The sequence below is a fragment of the Macrotis lagotis genome, chromosome 6 (genome assembly GCF_037893015.1).
Source record: "Macrotis lagotis isolate mMagLag1 chromosome 6, bilby.v1.9.chrom.fasta, whole genome shotgun sequence".
NCBI lineage: Eukaryota > Metazoa > Chordata > Mammalia > Peramelemorphia > Peramelidae > Macrotis > Macrotis lagotis.
In genome coordinates, this window is record NC_133663.1 from 95,070,824 (window position 1) to 95,093,975 (window position 23,152).

Below are 23,152 nucleotides of genomic sequence, written 5' to 3' on the forward strand. Positions count from 1 at the left end.
AGGTTGCCAATCTGACTTAAAAGATGAAAACTATTTACCTGATTGCATGTGTATAACATAATGGGCATCTTAAGGAGGGGGTAAGGGAGCAGCAGGAGAGAAAATTAGAATTTGGAACAAAAAACTTTTTTAAAATATTAAAAATTTGTTTTAACATGTAATTGGTGAATAAAATAAAATATCTTTTTAAAAATATATGAAAAAACTATGATGCTGCTTGAAAGAAGAAATAGATGCTTCATGACCTTGATTTTACTCATGTGTACCTTTTTCAGCCTGTTCAATGATCTGCCTCACTGCTTTCTTTAAACTGTTGGCTCTTATCATTAACTCCTTTGGCTTGAAAGTTTTCTGTGCAGGAGTCTTTGGGATAACCTCCACGATGTGTCCCTTGCTTTCAGATAAGGACTCTTCACTTGAAAAGTCCACAGGTTCTCCTTCACCACTGGGAGGGCCAGGATGTTTGAATACTGGGACTGTCTGGGCTTCTGAATGTAAAGTCTGCAGTAGTTGGTCAAGTTTCTCATTTAATACTGCACACTGAAAAAATGAGTAAAGAGGATATAAATTAAAAGAGAAATGAGTGGAAGAAAGGAATATCACAAGACAAATAACCTTGAGAGAAAAAGTAACTATGAGAACTATGAGAAAACTATAGAATTCAAATGTGTACCTGTATACGCAGCTTCAATGATTAATTCTGAGTGTGTGTGTGTGTGTGTGTGTGTGTGTGTGTGTGTGTGTGTGTGTGTGTATGTGTTGGGTCAGAATTAATCTTATTTTTTAATATCTTGAGGAATTGGAGATGGATTCCTGTGATTTTATTAGAATTAGGGAACTCCATGTAAGGAAACTTCCTATGTAAATACAGGTCTAATTTGAGTCTTAGAGAGTTCCCCAGGATACTCTTAATTGTTGTATGACCTTGGGAAAGTCATTTACACTCTCTCAGTCTCAATTTCCTCATCTACAAAATGGGATAACAATACTATCTTCCTGACAGGATTATTTTGAGTCTTGACTAAGACAGAGCATATTGAAATCTTTGCAAATTATAATGCTTTTATTATCATTGTTGTTTTTGTTGTTATAAATATTTGCCTATAATTAGTATATGCCAGACATAAGATTTGAACCCAGGAATTCTCAACTCAAAGTCTGACACTGTCCACTGTGCCTCATTGCTTCTCAATATATTGGAAAAGGAAGTTTTAAACCAATGGACTCTAATTACAAGCACAGCAAATAAACTAAATATAATAATTTGTAGAATTTGTAATTTTATAATTATACTTATGGAATATGGCATATCTATGTTTATAAAATAGAAAACCAAGATCCTATAATTTAAATTATTTTTAAATTTCAAGAAACTACCAAAAATTCTTCTATAATTCAAATGTTCTAAACTTTTTTTTTTATGTTTTACAAGGCAATAGAGTTAAGTGGCTTGCCCAAGGCCACACAGCTAGGTAATTATTAATTTTCTGAGGTTGGATTTGAACTCAGGTATTCCTGACTCCAGGGCTGGTGCTCTATCCACTGCGCCACCTAGCCGCCCCCTGTTCTAAACTTTTTAACCAGGTATTCATCCTTACAGATCAATTCCTTAAGAAAAAATAGTACATATCTTTCAAACTCAGCTTTTAAAAATGGGAATATAATTTAGAATACATTCCATAAATTATATTTTAAATAATGTCAATCAACCTAAACACATGGTACCATTTTGACCACCACAAATGGGAAACACTGTTCATGCAAAGCAAATGAACTGTTTGAAGTTCTTTTTGTGAAAGTTTGCATTTATTGTCTACATTGCTGAATAATAATAATTCAATAGAAGAAAGTGTGGAGCAAGACAAAACAAATGGTAGGCATATATTCTGTTGCTATTGTCAGCTTTTTTATGGTCAAGAAACATTTAAGTTGGATCTAAATTTCACCTCTATTATTAATGGTTCTTTCTTGGGATGATACCAGTCTCCTGCTCTCCCTAACATCTATTTTACTGAAACGCTAAGACAAAATGTTATAGCAGCAATTGTAGTGTGTAAAGGTTATGGCAAAAGGAGTAGTCTGCCTTCTTGAAACCTCAACTAAGCAAAAAGAGGGTGCAGGGAGGGGACAGAAAGAAGACTGTAAATCATTTAAAAGGAAGAGAGCATCAGCAGTCATTAACTCAGTATCAAAAGTTTTTTAGTGGAAATAGATAACATGGTGTAGTAGAATTAACACAGGAACTTTGAGTCAAGAGGATCTGCAAGTGTCAAATCCTGCCTTTAATACCTGTTAGGAACATAATTAAGAGCAAATCACTTAACTTACAGTGTCTTCATCTGTAAAGTGGGAACAATAATATCTGTAGTATCTATCTCATAAGGCTATGAGGAACAGGTCAGATCAGGTAAAGAAAATATCAGTCATTCATATTATTGGGAAGCTGAGGGAAATAGTGATGTTAGTAACAGATCTGAGAAAGTTAATTCTTTTTCAAACACTTGGATTACTAAGTAATGCAACTATATCCAAACTGTAAGAGGACAATAAAAGTTTTGGGGATTTATGTTTAACTTCATTAACTTGAGGGAGTTAAGGGTAGAGGTAAATGGAGAAAGAAGTCATTTCAAGTACTGAGAATTGGAAAAGGATATCGAACCATGTGGATTCGGACATGGTGGAAGACATACTAAAAGAAAATCCCATCAGCAAAAATGTATCTGGAAGAAGAAAACTATCCTTTTCCCTCCCTTAAATCCTTACACAGAACCTTTCCAAATGTCAAATCATGTATTTCCCCTTTCTATGATATAAGTTGACTGAAGAATAAGATTAGTTTGGCTTACATAAATTTTCTTTTTAAAAATGTTTAAAGAAAGTACATATTTTACATATTGAAGTAATGAAGGTTAATTTAATAATGTCTAAGAACACTAAATAAATTTTAAAAAATGCTTATATTCAACACCAAATTTCTTTCTCCTGATTCACCTAACATTTTATCAGAGAAATACCATTATGTGTACCATTAAATGTAGTTTACTTTCATCTGGGTTCATAAGGAACACCTAGTGAGAAACTTCTTTGTCCAGATCTAAAGCAGAAAATTTGCTACAACAATAGTCTTAGAGACATATCTGAAGCATGAAAGCCAGAAATCCAAGTCTCAAAGTCACACAACTGATGGGTGTCAGATTTACCCCAAATCTTCCTGTCTGTGAGGCTAGTCCTTCATTCACTATGCAATGCTGCTTCATAATTAGCCATTGATAAATTTCAGATGAGAGACACCATGATGTAGTGGGTAGAGAAGGGGCCTTAGAGTTAGGATGACAAATCTAAATTGGATAACCCACTAAATCTCTTATTGACTCAGGCAGTTTAACTCTAAAAGCTTCAGTATAGATACCTACTTGCATTGGAGGAGAGATTTTCCTCAAAGGGAGTTCCCCACACAAATAAGCCAAAATCTATAAAGAAGAAAAGGAGTGGAGAAACCCCTACTTTAATGATATGAAAGATTTTTCTTACTTTAATGGCCATAGCATCTGCTACATCATTGTTTTCCTCTGTCCTTTCATATGTCTTCCCTACTTTGGCAACGAAGTCCTTTACGGTTTGACATAAAACCCTTTGAGGAAAAAGGAGTGGAGCAGCATCGTTATACACATATCAAATGGAAGAACCACAAAATAAAGTCTAACACATTTCTTTTCTGATAAAAGTCAAAAATTGTTCAAATAATTCAAGCAATTTTATATGAAAAATGTATAAATGCAAGCAGTATTTTAAAACTTTACTGTTAATGTATGTGAGAGAAAAGTTTTAAAACTCACAAATAATTACATGATCTTAAGAAGAGTGTATTCTCAGATCTGTTTAATGGTTAATTTTAATTATGGTTTATAGCATTCAGTTCTCTCAGACATCTGACTGCTTTTAAGACTATTTGCAATGTTGGCAAAGTAATGCTTAATAATAATATTTTATTATTTACTCAGATATAAGGAAGAAGAATATTAGTCTTTTCTAATTGTGAAATCAAAAATTCTCCTCTCCCATGTCTCTTACTACCTTCTCTCTTTTTTTGTCTCAGAATTAAAGAGCATTGGACTTAGAACACCATTTACTTCCTATAGGATTTTGAACAATGATAACTAAAAATGAAGGGATTGGACTAGAGAAAGTCCCTTCTAGTTTTCATTCCAAGAGACTATTCTGACTTTTCAAGGGAGACATCAAATAGGTTAAATCACAGAGCTCAAAGAGAAATTAGTGGTTCATAGGAATTGAAAGCTGGAAGAAATTTTAAAGGTCATCTTATCAAATCCCCTCATTTTATTAAAGAGAATACTGAAGCCCAAATAGGTCAAATGACTTTCCCCAACTGTGATGTCATCTCTACTCCTCACTCACATTAATCCCATTATATCTCCTATTGTCAAATCCTGCCACTTCTTCACTTTCTTCACTACTCCCCTATATGTCCCCTTCCCTTCAACAGAACTGTCACTACCTGGGTAAAGACTTTGATCACCTCATGCCTAGGAGGTGATGCAATAGTCTGGCTGGTTTTCCTTCCTTCAGCCTCTCCCCATTCCAATCCATTCTTTAATTCTGCAAAAGTTATCATCCTAAAGCATACATCTAATCCATGTTGTCCCACTAGTTCTATTGCTTCTGGGATCAAAAAATAAATTCCCATTTGGTGCCTAAAATCCTCCATAATCTGATCCCTTCCTACTTTTACATTCTTCTTTTTTACATTATTTACTCTTCTATACATTTGCATTGGTTATATTGCTTCCTCTTTTTACCTCCACTTATTCCTTCCTCCAAGATTGAGCTCAAATCCCACTTTCTATTGGAACTTCTTTCCTGACCCTCTACTGTTAACCTTCCTCACTAAGATCATCTATAGTGTTTATCTATCTCTCCTCCCCCATATACACACCATATATTTGTATTTGCCTGCAAGTTGTTTCCCCTTCCAGACTTGAAGTCTGGAATGCCTGAGTTCAAGTCTTCTCTTAAGAAACTAAACAGTTGGGGGCAGCTAGGTGGCATAGTGGATAAAGCACCGGCCTTGGAGTCAGGAGTACCTGGGTTCAAATCCGGTCTCAGACACTTAATAATTACCTAGCTGTATGGCCTTGGGCAAGCCACTTAACCCCGTTTGCCTTGCAAAAACCTAAAAAAAAAAAACCTTAACAGGTGCATGATCTGGGGCAACTCATTTTGCCTGGTAACCTCAATTTCAAAATGAGAACAGTGCTTTTGTCTTTCTGAGTTTAGTATCCTATAATGACACCTAGTAAGGATTCAATAAATATTTGCTGACTAATTAACTTTTCTTAAGATCAAACAGGTAATAAGTAGAACAGCGAGGATTCAAGCCCTGATTCTTTGGTCTCCAAATTCAGCTCATTTTCTACTGTACCACACTGCCTCTCCAACTCTCCCTCCAATTCTTTCTCTCTAATTTCTCTATCCATATATATGTCTATGCATATTTGAAGATATGTATGCATGCATGCATATATAATGTCCCAGAAGTCATTAAGCTTTAATAATTTAAAACTACATTAAAACCTTTGAGACAACCATATGTGTGAACCATATTTTTTTTAAATTAGTGGGCTATTGTGATTAAGATGCAAATACATTTTCTTTCAGGCTCTACATCAACTACTGTTACTAATTACTAGGTACTTATACTATTTGTATAGTGTATTAAATTTTGCAAAGAACTGTAAATGAATTATCTCATTTAACTGCTATTATTATTCTTATTTTACATTTGAGGGAATCTAGGCTGTTGGGCAAAATGACTTGCCCCAGTTCATACAACTGTAAGTTTCTCAGAGAAGATTTGAACTCAAGTATTCCAGACTTCAAGTCTGGACTCCATTATTCACTAAATCAATACTGTCAAAGTAAAATAGAAATGCAGTCCAGGCCACTAAATTATATATAAAAACCACTTTGGACCCCATATTGACCTAGAAAACCACAATCTATTTTGTTTGTTAAATATGTTTATATCTGGTTCAAGCTGTAAAAAAAAATCAGCAGGAATGTTGGGAGTCATGTGGGGACTGTGTTTGACATCTCTGCTCTAAGAAATCAAAAAGATGAACTCTTAACAGTTATGGTGGCAGGTGGTTCTACCTACAAGGATTGCAACTGCTCCAGATAGAGGTTTTGCCTCCAGCAAAGAAAATGATGAATTCTTATTATACATCATCTAATGCTTCATCTGAACCCACAACTGGGTTGGCAATAGGGTGAGAAGGTAGGCCAGTCACCTAAAACAGTCAGGTCTTACATCAAATTTTTTAAAGTGCTCATGCATATCATGATTACCCTAGACATTTAGAAGGGACCTGGCATCTCTAAAAGTAGCTACTCACATTATCTCTACCAAAGGGGAATAATCAAGGCTCCTCAGAATGTCCAATAAAAAGCTTGTACATTTACTTTCATAGACTCACTTACATAAGGTCAGATGGATCACAGAACAGATTTCCATTCATACATAACAAATACATACAAATGCCCACAGAGCTTGGATAGGAGTACTTACTTGATATATTTTCATATTCAATCTGTAATTTCATGTGTCCCCAGAAACTTGGGTGTTTGTGTGTGATCTATCCAAAGTCATACAGATAAAAACACTCTCCGTGCTATAATTTGATGTTTAAATCTTCCTTGCCTCTTTTTTTCCTTCATAGTCAAGTTGTCTTGACTATTCCTCCAAAATTTTGATTTTCTATTTTTTTACTCTATGTTCCCACTGCCACCCACAGAAGAGGTATCATTACCTTTCAACTAAATTATAACAACAGTCTATTAACTGTTGTCCTCATTATCAGTGTCTCTTCGTGCCAGTGGTGACCCCTTTCCTTCTTTGAACCTGTATAACACTTTATTCATCCAAAACTTTTTGTTATAACCATTTATATTTCTACATTCTACCTCTTACATTAAGAGAACCATTTGTAATTCATCTTTATAGTCTACTCAGTTTCAAGTATCACACTTTTGCCATTGTAGATGTCAAAAACAGCAGGATGAATTGAAGTTATCTATGCTGTAACGAAAAACCATCTCTATTAGAAGATCTGAGAAGACTCCTTGTCCTAAGGTCTTACTCTAACACTAATTAGCTAGAGCTTAGGCAAGTCAGATGACTTGTGTCTCAGTTTTCCTTTTTTTTTAATTCTCCATAAGGAAGGATTGGACTAAAGCCTAAAATCTCTTAGGTTTCTAATTTGTTTTGATGATATAATTTTAAAATTTGCACAAAAACATATTTTCTTAACCTGCTTAACTTGAGCATTTTATTAAATGTGTGATTTGACTAAAATGCATCCTTTCAATATATATTCCTATGGACTACTTCCTTCTTTCCTCCCTTAAATTCTTTGTTCATAAATTCCTATAATTTTGAGATTCTGCATAGCATCTTGAATTGTGGAAGCTATGCAGGCCAGTTAAAATGTAAACATAGATGGCATAGGAGGAGTAGAAAAACACCTGACAAATGAACAACACAGTAGTAGGGACTAAAATGTGTTCTGAGATAAAAGCCAAAGCTAAAGCCAGGAACAAGTCATGGAAACCTTCTGTAAGACAAAGACTAGAAACAGAGCTGGATAAAAATGTAAGCAATAAAAATAAGAGTAACTTCCAATTGCATAGTATTTGACAGTTGGTAAAGCATCTTTTTTTGACATTAGATCACTTAATAACAACTCTCTAAGGTAGATAGTATAATTTCACATTTTTATAAAGAAATTATAAGGTCAAGTGACTTGGTCAAAAGTATATGCTAGTATCACTGTTACAATAGACTAGTCCAGTAGTTTATTGTAAGCGAATAGCTAAATTAAAGCTATAGGTCATATGGTAATCTTATTTTAGACATCTTTTAACTTTGCTTACTCAACAAACATTTTCATAAAGTCTTTTAACAATAAAGTTAAATAATATGTTGTATTACATAGAAAAATAATCAAAAGATAAGAAGAAAAGAATAAATGCCTTTCATAGTTGAAAAATTATATAGTTCATTTCTCAAAGGAGAGTGACCAATTTAGAGGGAATTCAGTATCTTTTTTTGGGAATGTAAATGATTTTTTAAAAAAATTTTAATAAAGACCTCAAATAAACTTTTTTAAATATTATAATTTAATTAATAGTCCTTACTTCTTAAATTTGAGATTCTTTTCAGAAGGTTTCTTAGAACCCAGGTTTCATTATTAAATTTCTTGATGTGAACTTAAGGGAACACACATTTGAATTAAGCCAAATTCATTGCATTTACTAAATCCAACTTCCTGATGTCCTTGGCAAACTGCCCCCAAATTGATGAATTTTACCTTCTGCGTTTCTTCTCTCCTTCTTTACTTATTCCTTTCTTACTCTTTGTAAGATTGCTATTGCCCACAAATAATGTGATTTAGATTTAGATTTTTGGTTTTCATAGTTTTTCTTTTTAAAATATTTCACTCACACTGTCATCACCCTAGTTCAGGCCTCCTGAACTCTTCCCACCAGGTATTTCTCCCTCCCCTCTTAGTTGACAAATTGATGTTCCAAAAGTACAAATTTGATGTCACACTACTGAAAAAAGCTTCTGTGGTTCCTTTTAACCACTAATAGAAAATGCAAACTTCTATGATTGACTTTTAAAGTCCTTCACAATTTGTCTTTCACCTACCTTTCCAGATATTATGCTATACACCTATCTTCCAATCCCCCCACAATCCACATTCAAGAAAAATCTGACCACTTACTGATCCCCATACATTTTATTTCATTTGCCATCTTTTTTGCATGGACTATAGCCCACAATTGGAATGAATTCCATCCTCATTTCTGCAACCTTGTGGAAGGAGCTTGGTTGGCATTGGGAAGTCCCCAGCCCCCCAATGTAGAATGCACAAGCTCTCTTTTTGAAGTCCTTCTTTGGAGTCTTTCCCTTTGCCTCATCCTTCTATAACCTTTAAGCCCTATTCTTGACTAACTTGGAAGCTGTAAATATAAAAGAATATTGCTCAGCTTTCCCTGTCTGTGAGAAATTTAACAAGCTGACAAGTTGCTCTGGGCAGCTGAGCCTTTTACTGCTTAAAGCATGCTAAATAAGATTTGTATCTGATGCTCGCCTGGTTTCTTTTGGTCTAGTACTTGTAGATGTGGGAAGTAATAACTTTTAAACTTCAAAGAAACTGATGCATATCATTTTAAAGTGCATTTTGTTAGAACCACTTTTATTTGGAATTTACAATCCATGAGTACTTATTGTATTTCTGCCTTGAACCTTGCTAAGTATGACCTACCTATTTTAATCTTGGTCTATAACACATCTCCTGTACATGATCAATCCTGATTTTCTTCTCCCACCATTTCCCATTTTCCCATGCTCCTCCCCACCAAATACCTAGGATCTTCTTTGTATCTAGTTTATATTTATTTGTCTGAGTACAGTTAATACAATAGAATGCAAGCTCCTTGAGAGTATGGATCATTTTGTTTTTACATTGTATCCCCACTGCCTGTAAATTGCTTGGAATGGAGTAGCACTGAATAAAATGAATGAATCAATGTTTTAAATCACATTTATCTACACACACCTTATTCATTATACATAAACTCCCCAACTCACTTAGCAGATGATATGACCACCGAGTGTTGATCAGAATTGAGGATTTTTGCAAGATGAGTCGCGACTGAGTCCTCGTAAGATGACATCTGAAATAAAAGGAAAAAACACTTGTTTGGATGGTATCTGATACAACATAGTGATTATATTTGCAAAAACAGAAGTGTTTCATAACACATGGAAGGCAGTTGCATTCACATATGCAAGTATGGCTCTATCCATACAGATGAAGAGCTTTCTTTCTTTCTTATGAATTACTTTTTAATTATTTTCTGCAGATCTTCAGAACATCAAAGGAATTGCTACAACCTTTAAAAAAAATCTTAATGAAATGGAATATTAAGTTTTTTGAGAGTGGGAATTGTTCCATTATTGTCTTTCTACCTAGCAAGTCTTGCAAGAAGTAGTAAGTGGTTACAAAATGCTTGATTGATAGGATAACATATGAATTTTTTTCAAACAATAATGAATAAATCAAATTTCAAAGTGAAATATGCATTCTATCAGCTACCCTCCCCCCACCACAACTCTCCAGTGTCATATTCTATATCATAAATCATAGCCTTTCCTCCTCTTGTACATTTACTCCTTCTAGGTTCACTGCCTGGGATTGTTGATTGGTATTATTTGTCTTTCATTCTCAAAAAGGACCAATGATATCTAGATGGTAATGTTTTGAATTGCTAGTGAACTGCATTTAAGTGAAATAGGGCTGCGCAAAGCTATCCCAATGACTTTCGAGGAAGTTCCAATATTTCCTTCTCAATTTAGCTAAAGATGAAGCTGTTTTAAGAAATTTTTAAATTTAGCTTTATAGAACTTATTCTTTTGTTTTGCATAGTTTTTGTACAATCTATATTCAGCTATTACAGTTTCCTGTATGGCTTAATACTGTAAATAAACAATAAATTTCTCAAAGAAAAGTCTGTTTTCTACTTCTTTTGTAGTTTTTCAGCATTTAACCATTATTCTTTAGAGTACTCACTAGTATTTTCATATACTGTATGTGCTAACCAATTAATTATTATATTCAATAATAAAATATTAAGATGCATCTGTCATCTCATCAATCTGAATGTTCTCAGCAAAGAAGATTGCAATCTGATTTCCCATAATCTCACCACAGGGCATCTACCCAACATTCTAATGATCTTTCCTGTTTTCTCTTGTCATCTCAAAGTTATCAGTGAATTATCAACTTGTCAGACTTCATGGTCACCAAATGACTAATCCATCTTTTTCCACTTTTTTCTTTGAGAATATGTCTTACTACTGTTTTAGGAAATTCTTCATTGAATATGTATGGCAACTTGCTCATACCTAACACCATTCCTATGTTATTTTTTATATGTTATCCATTATAAATTCTTTTGAGATTATTTTTTTCTGTTTCACAGTCAAATAACAACACTGATAGAATAAGATATTCAAAAGAGAGTCCTTTATTTCTAAAAGAAACTTAAGTATCCTTAAGAGTTTGGCAATTTTCTATAGGCAATCCAGACCATTCTCTTCTTCTTGTTTATTTCTGAGACAACTCATTTTCCATTTACCCTGTCTGTCCCACATAAGCAAACTGATGAATAAGCTCAATACATGATATATCCAAATGCACATCATAATCTGGGCAATCTATCAAGTTAATTCACTCAGCTTTTTCTGTGCAGATAAACTAAATCCTTTTGAGTGGTTGTAAGTCTTCTACAAGACTCTGTATTATATCATGGCTTTATAAAGCCAACACAATGTCATCCTTGAACATAAATATCTACAGAACCTTACCATCCACAGGGACTGTCTCTTCACTTTGAACCCTATTCTGAACCTCCTTCATCACCATGGTCAATACTTTTAGCAAGCATGCATCTCCATAATTTATGTCTCACCTGTTATTTATAAAAAGGTCACTGAATACTAGCACATAACTACAGGTACACAAAATGCTCTCATATTTTCAAGGAAATCTGGGACAATTTTGATATATGGATGAGAAATATTTAACAGCTTTTCAAATAGTGTTTTACTCAACTGAATCAAATACTTTGTTGTTGGATTTTTTTTTAATGAACTGTTAAATAAATGACAGCAGGGATGTGAATTTGTCCAGTCACTTTGGGAAAGCATTTTGGAATTATGCCAAAGAAGAAATCAAAGAAAGAGAGTGGATTAGAATGTTTATAGCAACTCTTTATGGGGTAGTCAAAAATTGGAAACTCACTGGGAGTCCTTTTACTGGGAAATGACTGATGAGCATTTCTTTGGCAATTTCCAAAATTCTTTTCAAAATGACTGGACTAATTCACAGTTCTAATGTCATTTCCTCAACAGTTCTAAAAGACACATTGTTTTAAAAAAAAAACTATTTAATTCAGTTGAGTAAAAGGGTTTCAAAAGGTCTTTTTTAAAAAATGTAATCAGGGGTAAATAAAAAACATTAACAAAATATTATTTTTTTTAAAAGTCTCCTAGTCATAAATCAAAATCATCTCAGATTCCATAATAGGATAAGAAGGGAAACAAAAAGGGAAAGGACCCCTATGAACAAAAATGTGTGTAGCAGATAATAATAATACTGCAGCTAGATGATACAATAGTTAAAGTACTGGATTTGGAATCAGGAAGACTTGAGTTCAAATATGACCTTAAATATTTATGAGCTATATATAAAAGTGTGTATCTGGGGAGCTTCTATTTGCCTGTTTTCCCATCTGGAAAATAGGGGTAATAATATTATCTACTTCCCAAGATTTCTGTAAGGATCAAATAAGTTAACAATTGCTAATGTTTAGCAGAATGCTTGGCTCATAGTAAGAGCTATATAAATGTTAGCTATTATCATTAAAAACATAGCAATTCTTTGTTAACAAAGTTGATTCCTGGAGAAGCTAGGTGGCACAGTGGATAGAGGACTGGCCCTGGAGTCAGGTATACCTGAGTTCAAATCCAGCCTCAGACACTTAATAATTACCTAGCTGTGTGGCCTTGGGCAAGCCACTTAACCCTATTTGTCTTGCAAAAACCTAAAAAATAAAAGTGGATTCCCAATCAACTAGGGACAGACTGAACAAAATCCACCTCACAAATGTAATGAAATCTTATTATACAATAAAAAAAAAATGAGAAAAGCTTTGGATTCAGAGAAATCCAGGACTCATGTGAATTGATTCAGGGAATTGGGCAGAAGCAAAGCAATCTGAACATCAATAACAATGCTGCAAAAAAAATCCCCACAATTTTTGAAGACTTCAGAACTCTGATTACTGCACTGACCCATCCTACCTCCTGTGCACTGGAAATGAATCCTGCTTCATATTTTTGGCAGAGAAGATGGAAAAGGAAATAAAAATTTCAAAAAGCTAAGTGTGAGAATTTGTTTTACTGATTTTAATAATCATAAAGGAGGACTTGGGTCAGGCAGAGTTGGGCAGTAGTAATACTAAAAAAAAGGAAGGAAAGAAAGAAAAGAACATCGATGAATAATTTTTAAAAAACATAAGAGAACAGAAAGAAGTTCAGATGGGGCCACAGAAAAACAGTTTTGGAATACTACATAAAACCCAAGTTGAAAATAGTGGAGTCATGATTTCATATTCAGTATCTTTTTAAGTTCTTTTTATATAGGGTAATGTTGATGTTTGTCAAGTTCATAATAATAATAATAATAATAATAATAATAATAATAATAATGAAACAATGCAGTGATTTATTTCTTAGCTCCCTTGAAAACAAAAAGGTCAGGTCCAATTCATTAAACATTTGTAACAACCATCTGCTGAAACAATCTCCTGCTACATAAAAGTTAACTGATTTTTTTTCCTCTACAATTTCCCAGATTTAGACATCAAAGAAAGATGGAAATGCAAAGTAATAATAGTTACAAGATCTCTACTATAAATGAAGCAGCTGTCAGAATGCATGCTTAGGAAAGTCTTTGAAGGGAAGGGGACGAGATTCAATAGTTGAGTTTTCTCTACATTTATCTATAGGTCTCCTGTATTTTGCCATCTCTGTGTATGTCTTTCCATCTCTGTCTCTCTCTTTGTATTTTTCTCTGTTTCTTTGCTTCTCCCTCTTTGTCTCTCTGTCTCTTCTCCATCTCCTTTTCTGTCTTTCTTTGGCTTTGTCTCCCTCACATTTTCTCTGTCACTCTCTTTTCAGAGTGGAGTTAGAGAGGAACTTCTGAGATGGGTGACCTCAAGTCATTTTACCAAGGTCAAGAACCCCATAATGACCTGGTTATTGGAATACCTTCTACAAGACCAGCAATATGTATTGCTGATGATCACACTGGCAATTCATAGGGATAATATTGACTAAAGGATAATGGATTGAGTTTTCTCCCTGTCCTCCTTGATTTCTGAATCTGAGAGTGCTTGATAATATCACCTATATAAATAGAATAAAGAAAAAGATCCTTTATAGATTCCCAAGGAACAACAGGAAGCTGAGGCTTCTGAAGCCACTGATGAATTTAAAGTTGTTCAGACTTATTTTCAATTTTCTTTTAGTGAATTTCAATAAGGCAAAATAGCCAAGTAAGTAATTTCTTTGGACTATGCCAAGAAGGGAAAGAGGATACCAAGAAGAAACTGAAATGCAAATGAGGACTGGAACCATTTCATATGTTATAATTTGGAGAGAATTCATTAATATCCCTAGATATGAATGCAAACTAGCATCTCAGGAAATGTATAGAATTGGAGGAGTAAGCAGTGCACCCTGGAAGGGTGTTCACAATGAACTGATCTAATTCAATCTTCGCCATCTGGTGGATTGTATAGATATCGCACCCACCCTGCAGGTACTGCTCCAAGCTATACCCTTCAGGAGAAACATATGTGGTTCACAAGAATCACACAAATGAAATGTTTCACATTTTTATATATGCTATACATGAGATAAGAAATTAGAAGATCTGTGGCAAAGAAGATAAACTATTTTAAATGTTTAAGCTTAACCTGCATTATTAACATTTCTCCATCACCTTTCTTAAGTCTAGACAATAAACAAAACTATAAATCAAGCACTGATGTGTAATGTTTGCTAATTTCCAAAATGCAAATGCTTACATTGAAAATTTAACAATTCCTGTATAGATTGATTCCTTCCCATATACCTCTGCTTATATCCTAATGCTGAAGTTGGGGATGGGGAGTTGCTGAGTGAAAGAGACAAATCATTCTTTTACCATCTTAAATAATTTCTTAAACCAATGGCTATCACTAAACATTTCTAAAATTAGAAGATTAAAAACTAAAAGAAAATAAAAAAGATCAAGACCTTACTAAGCCAGATAAATAGATATGAAGAAAATAGATACCATGAATTTATTTTCTCATACAATAGATCTTACAAAAGTATGTCAAGTTCTGATATCCTACTAAAGAGGTGGTGTAGAATTTAAGAATAACATGGGGATATTTAAGGATGATTAGACTGTAAAATAAGGCCCACAGAAAACAATTTAAAAGCACCAGAGTTACTTAATGGAGAAGAGGTTGATGGGGTGTTTTTTCCAAGTAAATAAAAGTTTCTTACAGGGTACGGTAACCAGCTGTCTATCGAGGCCATTAGCAATAAGCCAAATTAGAAGACTTCAGAGATTTAGGTTAATGATAAGGCATTGCTTTCTGGCATTGGTTGTTATTAAATAATAGAATTAGTTTCTGAGGGAGGTTTTTGAATTATCTTCTCTAAAAGGGCTTTTAAAAACAGATGGTTTATGTGTGGTGCTGTCTGGAAGCCTGAAGTTAAGAAAGCCCTCAGAATCCTGTTAAGCCCTGTTTTCCTCCAGTACTAGCAAGATGCTGAAGTTACTATGTTAATTAGAAAGAGATATCAAGTTTTGTATTCTTTCCAAGGAAAACTGAACAGGCAATGGTTTCACAATCATGCCTAAGGGGATCTGAAATGAATACTGTATGAGAGAACTGCACATTTGGGGTAATGAGATTTATCCGGGGGAAGGGAGGTTGAGATTTTTTGGTGCAATTTATTTCTTCAAAACAAGAATAGTGCCATCAAAAAAGTACATTTATGCTGTTTGATAGTACCTTGGGCCTTTCTCAGGGTGGTGTAGAACTTTAGTATTACCCAACAGGTCTACACATGCTATTCATTTACAAAGGAAAAAAATGATATGAAAGAGCAATGAAATGATAGAAATTTCATTTTGAAAAATCCTTGTATACTAAAAACAGATTTTCCTCTAATTAGTAGAGTACTGGATGTGACTTGGCAGAAATAAGTGTAGTGCTACTGTTGTTTAATCTGTTAGATATTTTTTATTTTCCAAATGTAGCAAAGATTTTCTGATGGAAAACTGGTTATTATTCTATTCCAAAATTCTATTTAAAATATTTATCATTAGTAAGGTACCATCTGTTCTTTCAATTTTACATTCTTTAGGATCAACAAAATTGTCACATTATTCTTAATGGTACAAAGATTCCAGAAGTCAAATAGGCAGACCTCTCCCAAAGAAGAAAAAATAGGTAGCCACAGACATAATACTCTTAATTCTTTTTATTACAAAGCTATAAAAATAGGTTCTATACTTTGCATTATAAGGACAAAATATGATCCCTGAGAAAGGAATGGAAAACGTTCTTTTCTATCTTCTCCCTGCCTACTTTTCCCTTACTAACAAGAGGAGCAGGACTATGGTGGGAGACAGAGGCACTTGAATATGTTTTCAGGCCCATTAAGATTGTTAGTTTTGCTAATATGCTTTTTTCACCCTATGCTTTCTCACAAGGGATGACTCACTGAGCAAAGTGAAAAGGACGGATCAGATTTGGAGAAAAAGGCAATTTAAAAACAAAAGATTTCAAAAAATTAATTTTTAAAGCAAATTCTGCTTTAAATCCTTCAGTACTTATATTTAATAAATATATTTGAGCATTTGAGAGTTTCTTCTGATACTCAACAGTTTTTTTAATTGCACTGACATTAACCTAAAGATATTAAAATCTTAGTCAATATAAAAAATCATATTTATATTTGCAAAAAAAAGATGAATATCGTGATGTTTAAGTTTAATCATATAAAATTGAAATTCTATACAGTGGCTCTTACAGCAAAGAAAAAATACCCAATTCTGCACTTAAGTATGACAAATAATTAGTAATTTATTCCAAAATTAATTATTCCCCAAACCTTGACACATATTTAATTTGGAAAGGTTTATCCTAGGTATCTGAGGAATAAAAGCCTATTAACACAGCAGGTGAGCAAGCAATTTTATTCCCAAGCTATATGCCATATTTACAACAATAATTTCCCCAAGCACATGTTTTTCCTCCCCAATTTTGAGATGGTAAACAAATGATTTTTCCCCTCTACCTTATTTTATCCTGTGAATTTATAATGTCAAACTGTCTTCATTTAAAGTCAATGATCTCAAACCCCTAATGTGAACCTGGAACTTACCTCAAATTGTTCCCTCTAAGGATTGCTCATTTAGACACTTAAATTCTATTTGCTCAGAAGAAAAAAAGGGAATGTGCTTCATCATATTCTTAGTCCTTTAATAGTAGGAAAAGAAGACTAAAAATAAGAATATCAGAGTCTCTAATGCTGATGACAGTCATAGCAAGCATTATATTGAGAGAAATAAACCAGGTTCCTGACCCAAGTAGCTACCAAAAGCAGAGCTACTGCCTAGATTAGGATATACCAGCTCTAACTAATAGTTTGGGAATCACCCTTTCAACTTTCATACCTAAGAATGCCCATCTGATGATATACACAGGGAAAAACAATAGTCAGATATGCTAATACATAAACTTTCTAATAATAGATTTTGGTAAGAAAGATGAATTTATTATAAAAGAAACATAGTTTGAACTAGAATGCATGCAAGTGACATTGTAGACTAGTGGGAGAAATACTAGCGGATTTTATTTAAATCGTGTGAAATCTGCCCTTAAAAACTAGAAATATTCATTTTAGAATTCACTTTGCTTTTATGAAATACCAACATAGGTACTATCTACAGAGTTCATTTTAGCCCTTGGTTGTATATACTATTTTGCATGATTGCTGGGAAATTGTAGGCAGTAAGACATAGCATTGAGTGTGATTAATTTTTTAATTAAGAGCCTTGGGTTTATAGTCTCACTTGTGTAACCTTGGGTTCAGTCACTTCAATTTTCTAAACTTTAATTTCTTTATAAAACACAGATCTAGGATCTTAAAATAAAAATTCCTTGTTTTATCTTAAAGGACTCTTTTGAGTAAAGGACTTTTTTAATCATAAATTTATGTTTTATAAATTCTTTGCAGAAAAAAATGAGTAATTAAAAACTGAAGTCTAGTTTTTTTTTTTCATATCTATTTTGTTTGACATAATTAACCAGTCCATAAACTTCTACAGGACAGAAGTCTTATGCTTCTTTTGACTACCTTTCAGGAGTCAATTTACTACATGTAAAGTTGGTGACTGATACATTTCAAATGAATAAAAACAATGCTTTGAGCTGCTTCCTTACTGTCGGATCAAACAGTCTATAAGTTATAAATGTATTTTTCCTTAGGTGTAAGACATGAAAAGTAATCAATGAAACCATACCACATTCCCAAGGAAAATTCTTATTTGAAATTCAATTGATAATTCTTACACATTTTATATCTCCTATTATTTATTGATTTTATTTATAATTTCAAAATGCTCAGTAACTAGATAAATATTATTAAGTACTTGTAGAGTTAAGCCTTACATGAGATTCCTCATTTTCCTCCTCTGGAGTGATGGGAAGGATAGAAGGCTTTGTTGGCAATTTGAGTTCATATGTCATTATACTCCACCTGAAGAAAAAGAAAGCAGAATTCTAAAAATCACTTCAAAATCTCAAAACTATTTATCTTCTCATAAACATAAATACATTTGACAATGATAATTAAGTTGTTCTAAGATTGTAAAGTAATAACAATTTCATGTCTGGAGATGTGAAATTCTGAGAGTTTTGTAACTTGACAGATACAAGAATTTATTAAAACTACCTCCTAACATTGTTCTTTTTCCAGATTAAGTATATTTATGCCATCTGCATTATATCAATTACCTTCCAAATAATTATTCCTCTTACTAAACTGTCTTGCTCTTAAGAGGAAAATTAACCCTATTCTAATTAAAGAAAAATATGGGGGGGGGGCTTAAACAGAAATTGTAATGAAAAATTTAAGTAAAATAAAGATTTTTTCAGTCATCTTTTGTTGCTGAAACCTATTGTGTTTGAAGGCAAATATTTAAAACTTGGGCTATCATGAAAATAGAAGAACACAGAATAAACCAAGTTCTTATTAAAAAAAACTTCAAAACTTAAAATATATAACTGTAGTGATATAATAATATATCAAATAAATATCTTACCAATCTATGAAGAGTAATAAGCAATTCTACAAAACACACTTATTAGAAAAGGCTTACTGTAACTGAATCTAGAAACAGAGATATAGAGATATAGATAAGAATAAATCCTAAATTCCATATGTCAAGTAAGTGAATAAACTAATATATCTCTATTCACACTTAAAAGAGGTAAGCTCTGGTATGATTATTTTTTTCCTAGTACAAGAGATTTGGGTATTTGCTTTCCCACTGAAGATTACAATTCCTTTTTCTTAATGAGATGTTGTGGCTAAAAAAAAATATTTGCCTAGTGGTCACCCACTTATCAGCATCCTGAATTTCTCTAGACTAGACTTTGAATGGCAAACAATCCATCAGATGTTCAAAAACTTGGCTAGTATCAAAAACTTTCTCCTTCCCACCTCTTCTTCAAGATCTTAAATAGACTATGACTTGGTGAGGTTACCCACTACCTACTCAGATCACAAAGGTGCTCTCCAGAGAGATGTGAAGTGTACCAGATGTAATAGGAATAGGTACTTGGCTAAAAATTCATTAAATATATTCGCCATTTTATCCCCAAGCCCAACAGACATCCATAGCCAATCCTTTCACCCACCACCTCCTTGGATCATCATTTTTCAGAATGGAAGCAACAAGATATAACTGCAATCAAATTAACAACATTAAAGACTCCAATAAACCAGTCAAAAGGGAAAATATTTTACAACATGTCTTTACCCTGGTAAAAATGGCAGAGAATAGGAAGAAAGGAAGATAAAAGAGTATGAATATATACCATAAGCAAGTGTCACTAACAATATGCTCATAAGACTGAATGACAGCAAAGTCATAACATATCAAAGAAGATTTAACACAGCTTGAATATAATGGAAAGCATGCTGCAGAAAGGGTTTGAATTTACTAAAATTTCAATGTAAAAGAAAATTTAAAGGTCCCTGTGTGCAGTTTTTTTTATAAAACAACACAATTACAATATGAAAAAGGAGGGAAAAAAAGAGAGATAGTAGGGGATGGAACTGCTAAAGTTTTAGGTTACTAGAGGAAAGGAAACCTCAACAAATGCCTTAAATTTAGCTAGTGAGGGAAGCTGCTGAATGACTTGAGATTGAATTAACTGCAATGAAAAATATCTGTCTTCTTCCCTCTTCCTGTGCTCCAGTCTCAGAAGATTGGATGGTACTTTTAGTCAGGAAAATCTATTCCATGTATGCTTTTGGGTTGTATTGTCTCTTAACTTCTATGAAATATTGTCCCATAAAAAATTCTCTCTCTCTCTCTCTCTCTCTCTCTCTCTCTCTCTCTCTCTCTCTCTCATCTCATTTTAACCCCTAATCGCTCCTTCTTATCATCTCCTCAAGTGATTGTGTGGAAACGTACAATTTTCTACAATGGTTCAGTGACTCCTTATTGGGTTTTTTTTTTTTAGGTTTTTGCAAGGCAATGGGGTTAAGTGGCTTGCCCAAGGCCCACAGCTAGGTAATTATTAAGTGTCTCAGGCTGGATTTGAACTCAGATAATCCTGACTCTAAGGCCAGTACTCTATCCACTGCACCACCTAGCTGCCCCCTTATTGGTCTTTTAAACAAAATTATCAAACTCCTTAGCCTAGCATATAAAAATCCTCTATCATCTGATGCCAATACACTGCTTCTTGCCTTACTTCATAGTATTTAATGTAAGAAATTCTATGGAACAGCATCACTTACTATTCTCTGATTCATCTCTGTGCCAATCTTCACAAATTTATAGAAGTTGTGTTATGCCCAAAATGGATTTTCTCTTCATTCCTACTTGATGACATAATTTTCTACCTTCAAGATCTAACTTAGAGTGCTACTTTATACTTTCTTCAGTTCTTCCCCTGTCCTAGGCTCTCATAATACTCAAGTTATTCTAAAGCAAAAGGTCTGATTCTTTACTATGTCTCATCATATTTCACCTGGTTTACTGTATTTTCATTTGTGTGTGATATCAGGTAAGTCACTAAATTTCTCTATATTAGTTTCCTTATTGATAAAATGAGAATAATAGTATTTGCACAATTCCCTTTACAGGGTCATTGTAAGGAAAGGGCTTTGAAATCCTTAAAGTAGACTTTTGAGTTATAAGCAAATGAGATAAATTGGAAAAGCTGAAAGATCCACATAATTATAAGAAATTTTATTTCACTAATTTGTGCACATATCATATCCACTCTCTAGATTTTAATTTCTTGAGGACTGTAACCCTTAATTTTGTAATTTCAGGAAGGTAATTTATCAGATTAGCATGGTATAATGAAAAAGACTTGAAGTTAGGAAGACCTTATTTCAAATTCCAACTCAGGTAGCCAAATCAAATTTTTATGCCTCAATTACCTCATTTTAAAAAAAATGAAAGGGTTATACTCATTGGCCTCTAAGGTTGTTTTCAGCTTTAAACCTATGTATTCATGCAACCCACAATCATAAGAACCCTGATTTATAGGGCAATTTAAGTATAAGGCTGCAACCCTAGTTTAGTAAAGTCAAAGATTAACATAGATTTTCTTCAATTAAAGCAATGAGTTCAACAGATAACTTTTATCATTTGATTTCTTTTATTTTCTTCATTTAAAACAAAAACAAAAACTTGGAAAGATATGTTTTGAAAATGCCCTTCTCAACCTTATACCAAGAAGCATTCCTCTTTACCTGTCAAGCATTTTTGTACTGGCTCGTTCCAACTTCTCCAATATTTGTGGTAGCTGGGCATCATCATCACATGAGCCACCCCAGCCAAGAACTCGAGCAAGGTCATTTCCAGTACCTAAGGGTAAGACTCCCAACTGACACTGAAAGAAAACACATTTGGAAGACTTTCAATTTAAAGACCCGAGGAATAGAAAACATTCCGTTTTTCTAGATGCTGTTTGTTTAACTGCTTAACACAGTAAAAGAAAATTGATAAGAATTGGCAAAAGACAGGCACACATACTTGCCTGTTTGTGCAAGCTGAGTTTATCAATTTCCGACAAAACCCAACCAACGCTTCCATCTCCTCCACACACAAGAATCCGGAAGTTGTCAAACTTCTGAAATAATCTTAAACTAAAGGGGGAAATTGTTTCATTTTAGTAAGTAAAATAGGTCGGTAAAAAGTCTAACATTTTTCCTAGGAATACTATTTTTCATTAGTAGAAACAAAATTATTTCAGATTAATTGCAGATAATTTTCTGGATAAGCAAATGAATAGTTCTATTGCCATTTTATGCATCTTATGCTTATCTTAGAAGATAACAAAGAAGGAGAAAATATAAATAAAAATTAAATGACAGATGAAATTAGGAGAGAGAAAGAAAAATGAGTGATCATATTTAGGAAAAGTATACTAGTATAAAATGTAAAGAGAAAGGATAGGAATATCATTTTTATATTTCAGAAATGAAATAGTATTTTGATTATTAAAATATATTTTAAACCACAAGTTTTTAACCTAGAGATTAGTTATATTTTTTTAAAATATCATGATAACTGATATTCATTATAATTATTTTCCTTGTAATCCTATATATATCATTAATATATACATAATTTACATATATTTATAAACATTTTTCTGAGAAATAGTTCATAGGTTTCAGCAGACTGACAAAGGGGTCCATGCCAACAAAAAGATTAAGAACCCCTGGTTTAAATGTTTTTGTCAGCCTTTATGGGATCAAATACCACCCAAGGCAATTTATTGCTGGCATTAGTTTATTATTTTTCTATCATATACATTGTTTCTTTTTCTCTTTTTTTACCTTTTTTAAAAAATATATTCTTCTCTTACTCTCATTATTCCACTTTTCCATTCCTAGTATATTTAACCCTACAGATAGATGATTTGCTAGTTGTTAAACTAGCAAACTTTTCTAGGGAAATCGCTAATGGAGAGTCAAGAGTTTGTATAATAGGCAATGGGGAATTAGACAAAGCTTTTGAATTGAGGACTGAGGTCATCAAAGTAGCACAGGTCATCAAAAATTGTGTAAAGAATTATTTAGAATAGGACAGGAAGCAATAAGACCAGTTGGAGAAGTCTAATAAGAGTCTCAAGTACAATGGGTTCAGGGCTTTAAGTTAATTAGTAGAATCCATGATCA

The 23,152-nt window shown here is 33.3% G+C and overlaps 1 protein-coding gene across 7 annotated transcripts in view; it reads right to left on the bottom strand.

Annotated features, from left to right (window-relative positions):
* The window catches only part of DGKH (diacylglycerol kinase eta), a 308,050-nt gene that overhangs the window by 44,626 nt on the left and 240,272 nt on the right, over positions 1 to 23,152 (bottom strand). For all 7 annotated transcript variants that reach the window (XM_074191736.1, XM_074191737.1, XM_074191735.1 and 4 more), the window contains 6 exons: positions 22,006 to 22,114; positions 21,719 to 21,858; positions 18,391 to 18,478; positions 9,674 to 9,759; positions 3,532 to 3,631; positions 267 to 540 (listed from right to left, as the gene is read on the bottom strand). In XM_074191736.1, coding sequence (XP_074047837.1) covers positions 267 to 540; positions 3,532 to 3,631; positions 9,674 to 9,759; positions 18,391 to 18,478; positions 21,719 to 21,858; positions 22,006 to 22,114 — 797 coding nt within the window. The remainder of the gene's footprint in view (positions 1 to 266; positions 541 to 3,531; positions 3,632 to 9,673; positions 9,760 to 18,390; positions 18,479 to 21,718; positions 21,859 to 22,005; positions 22,115 to 23,152) is intronic.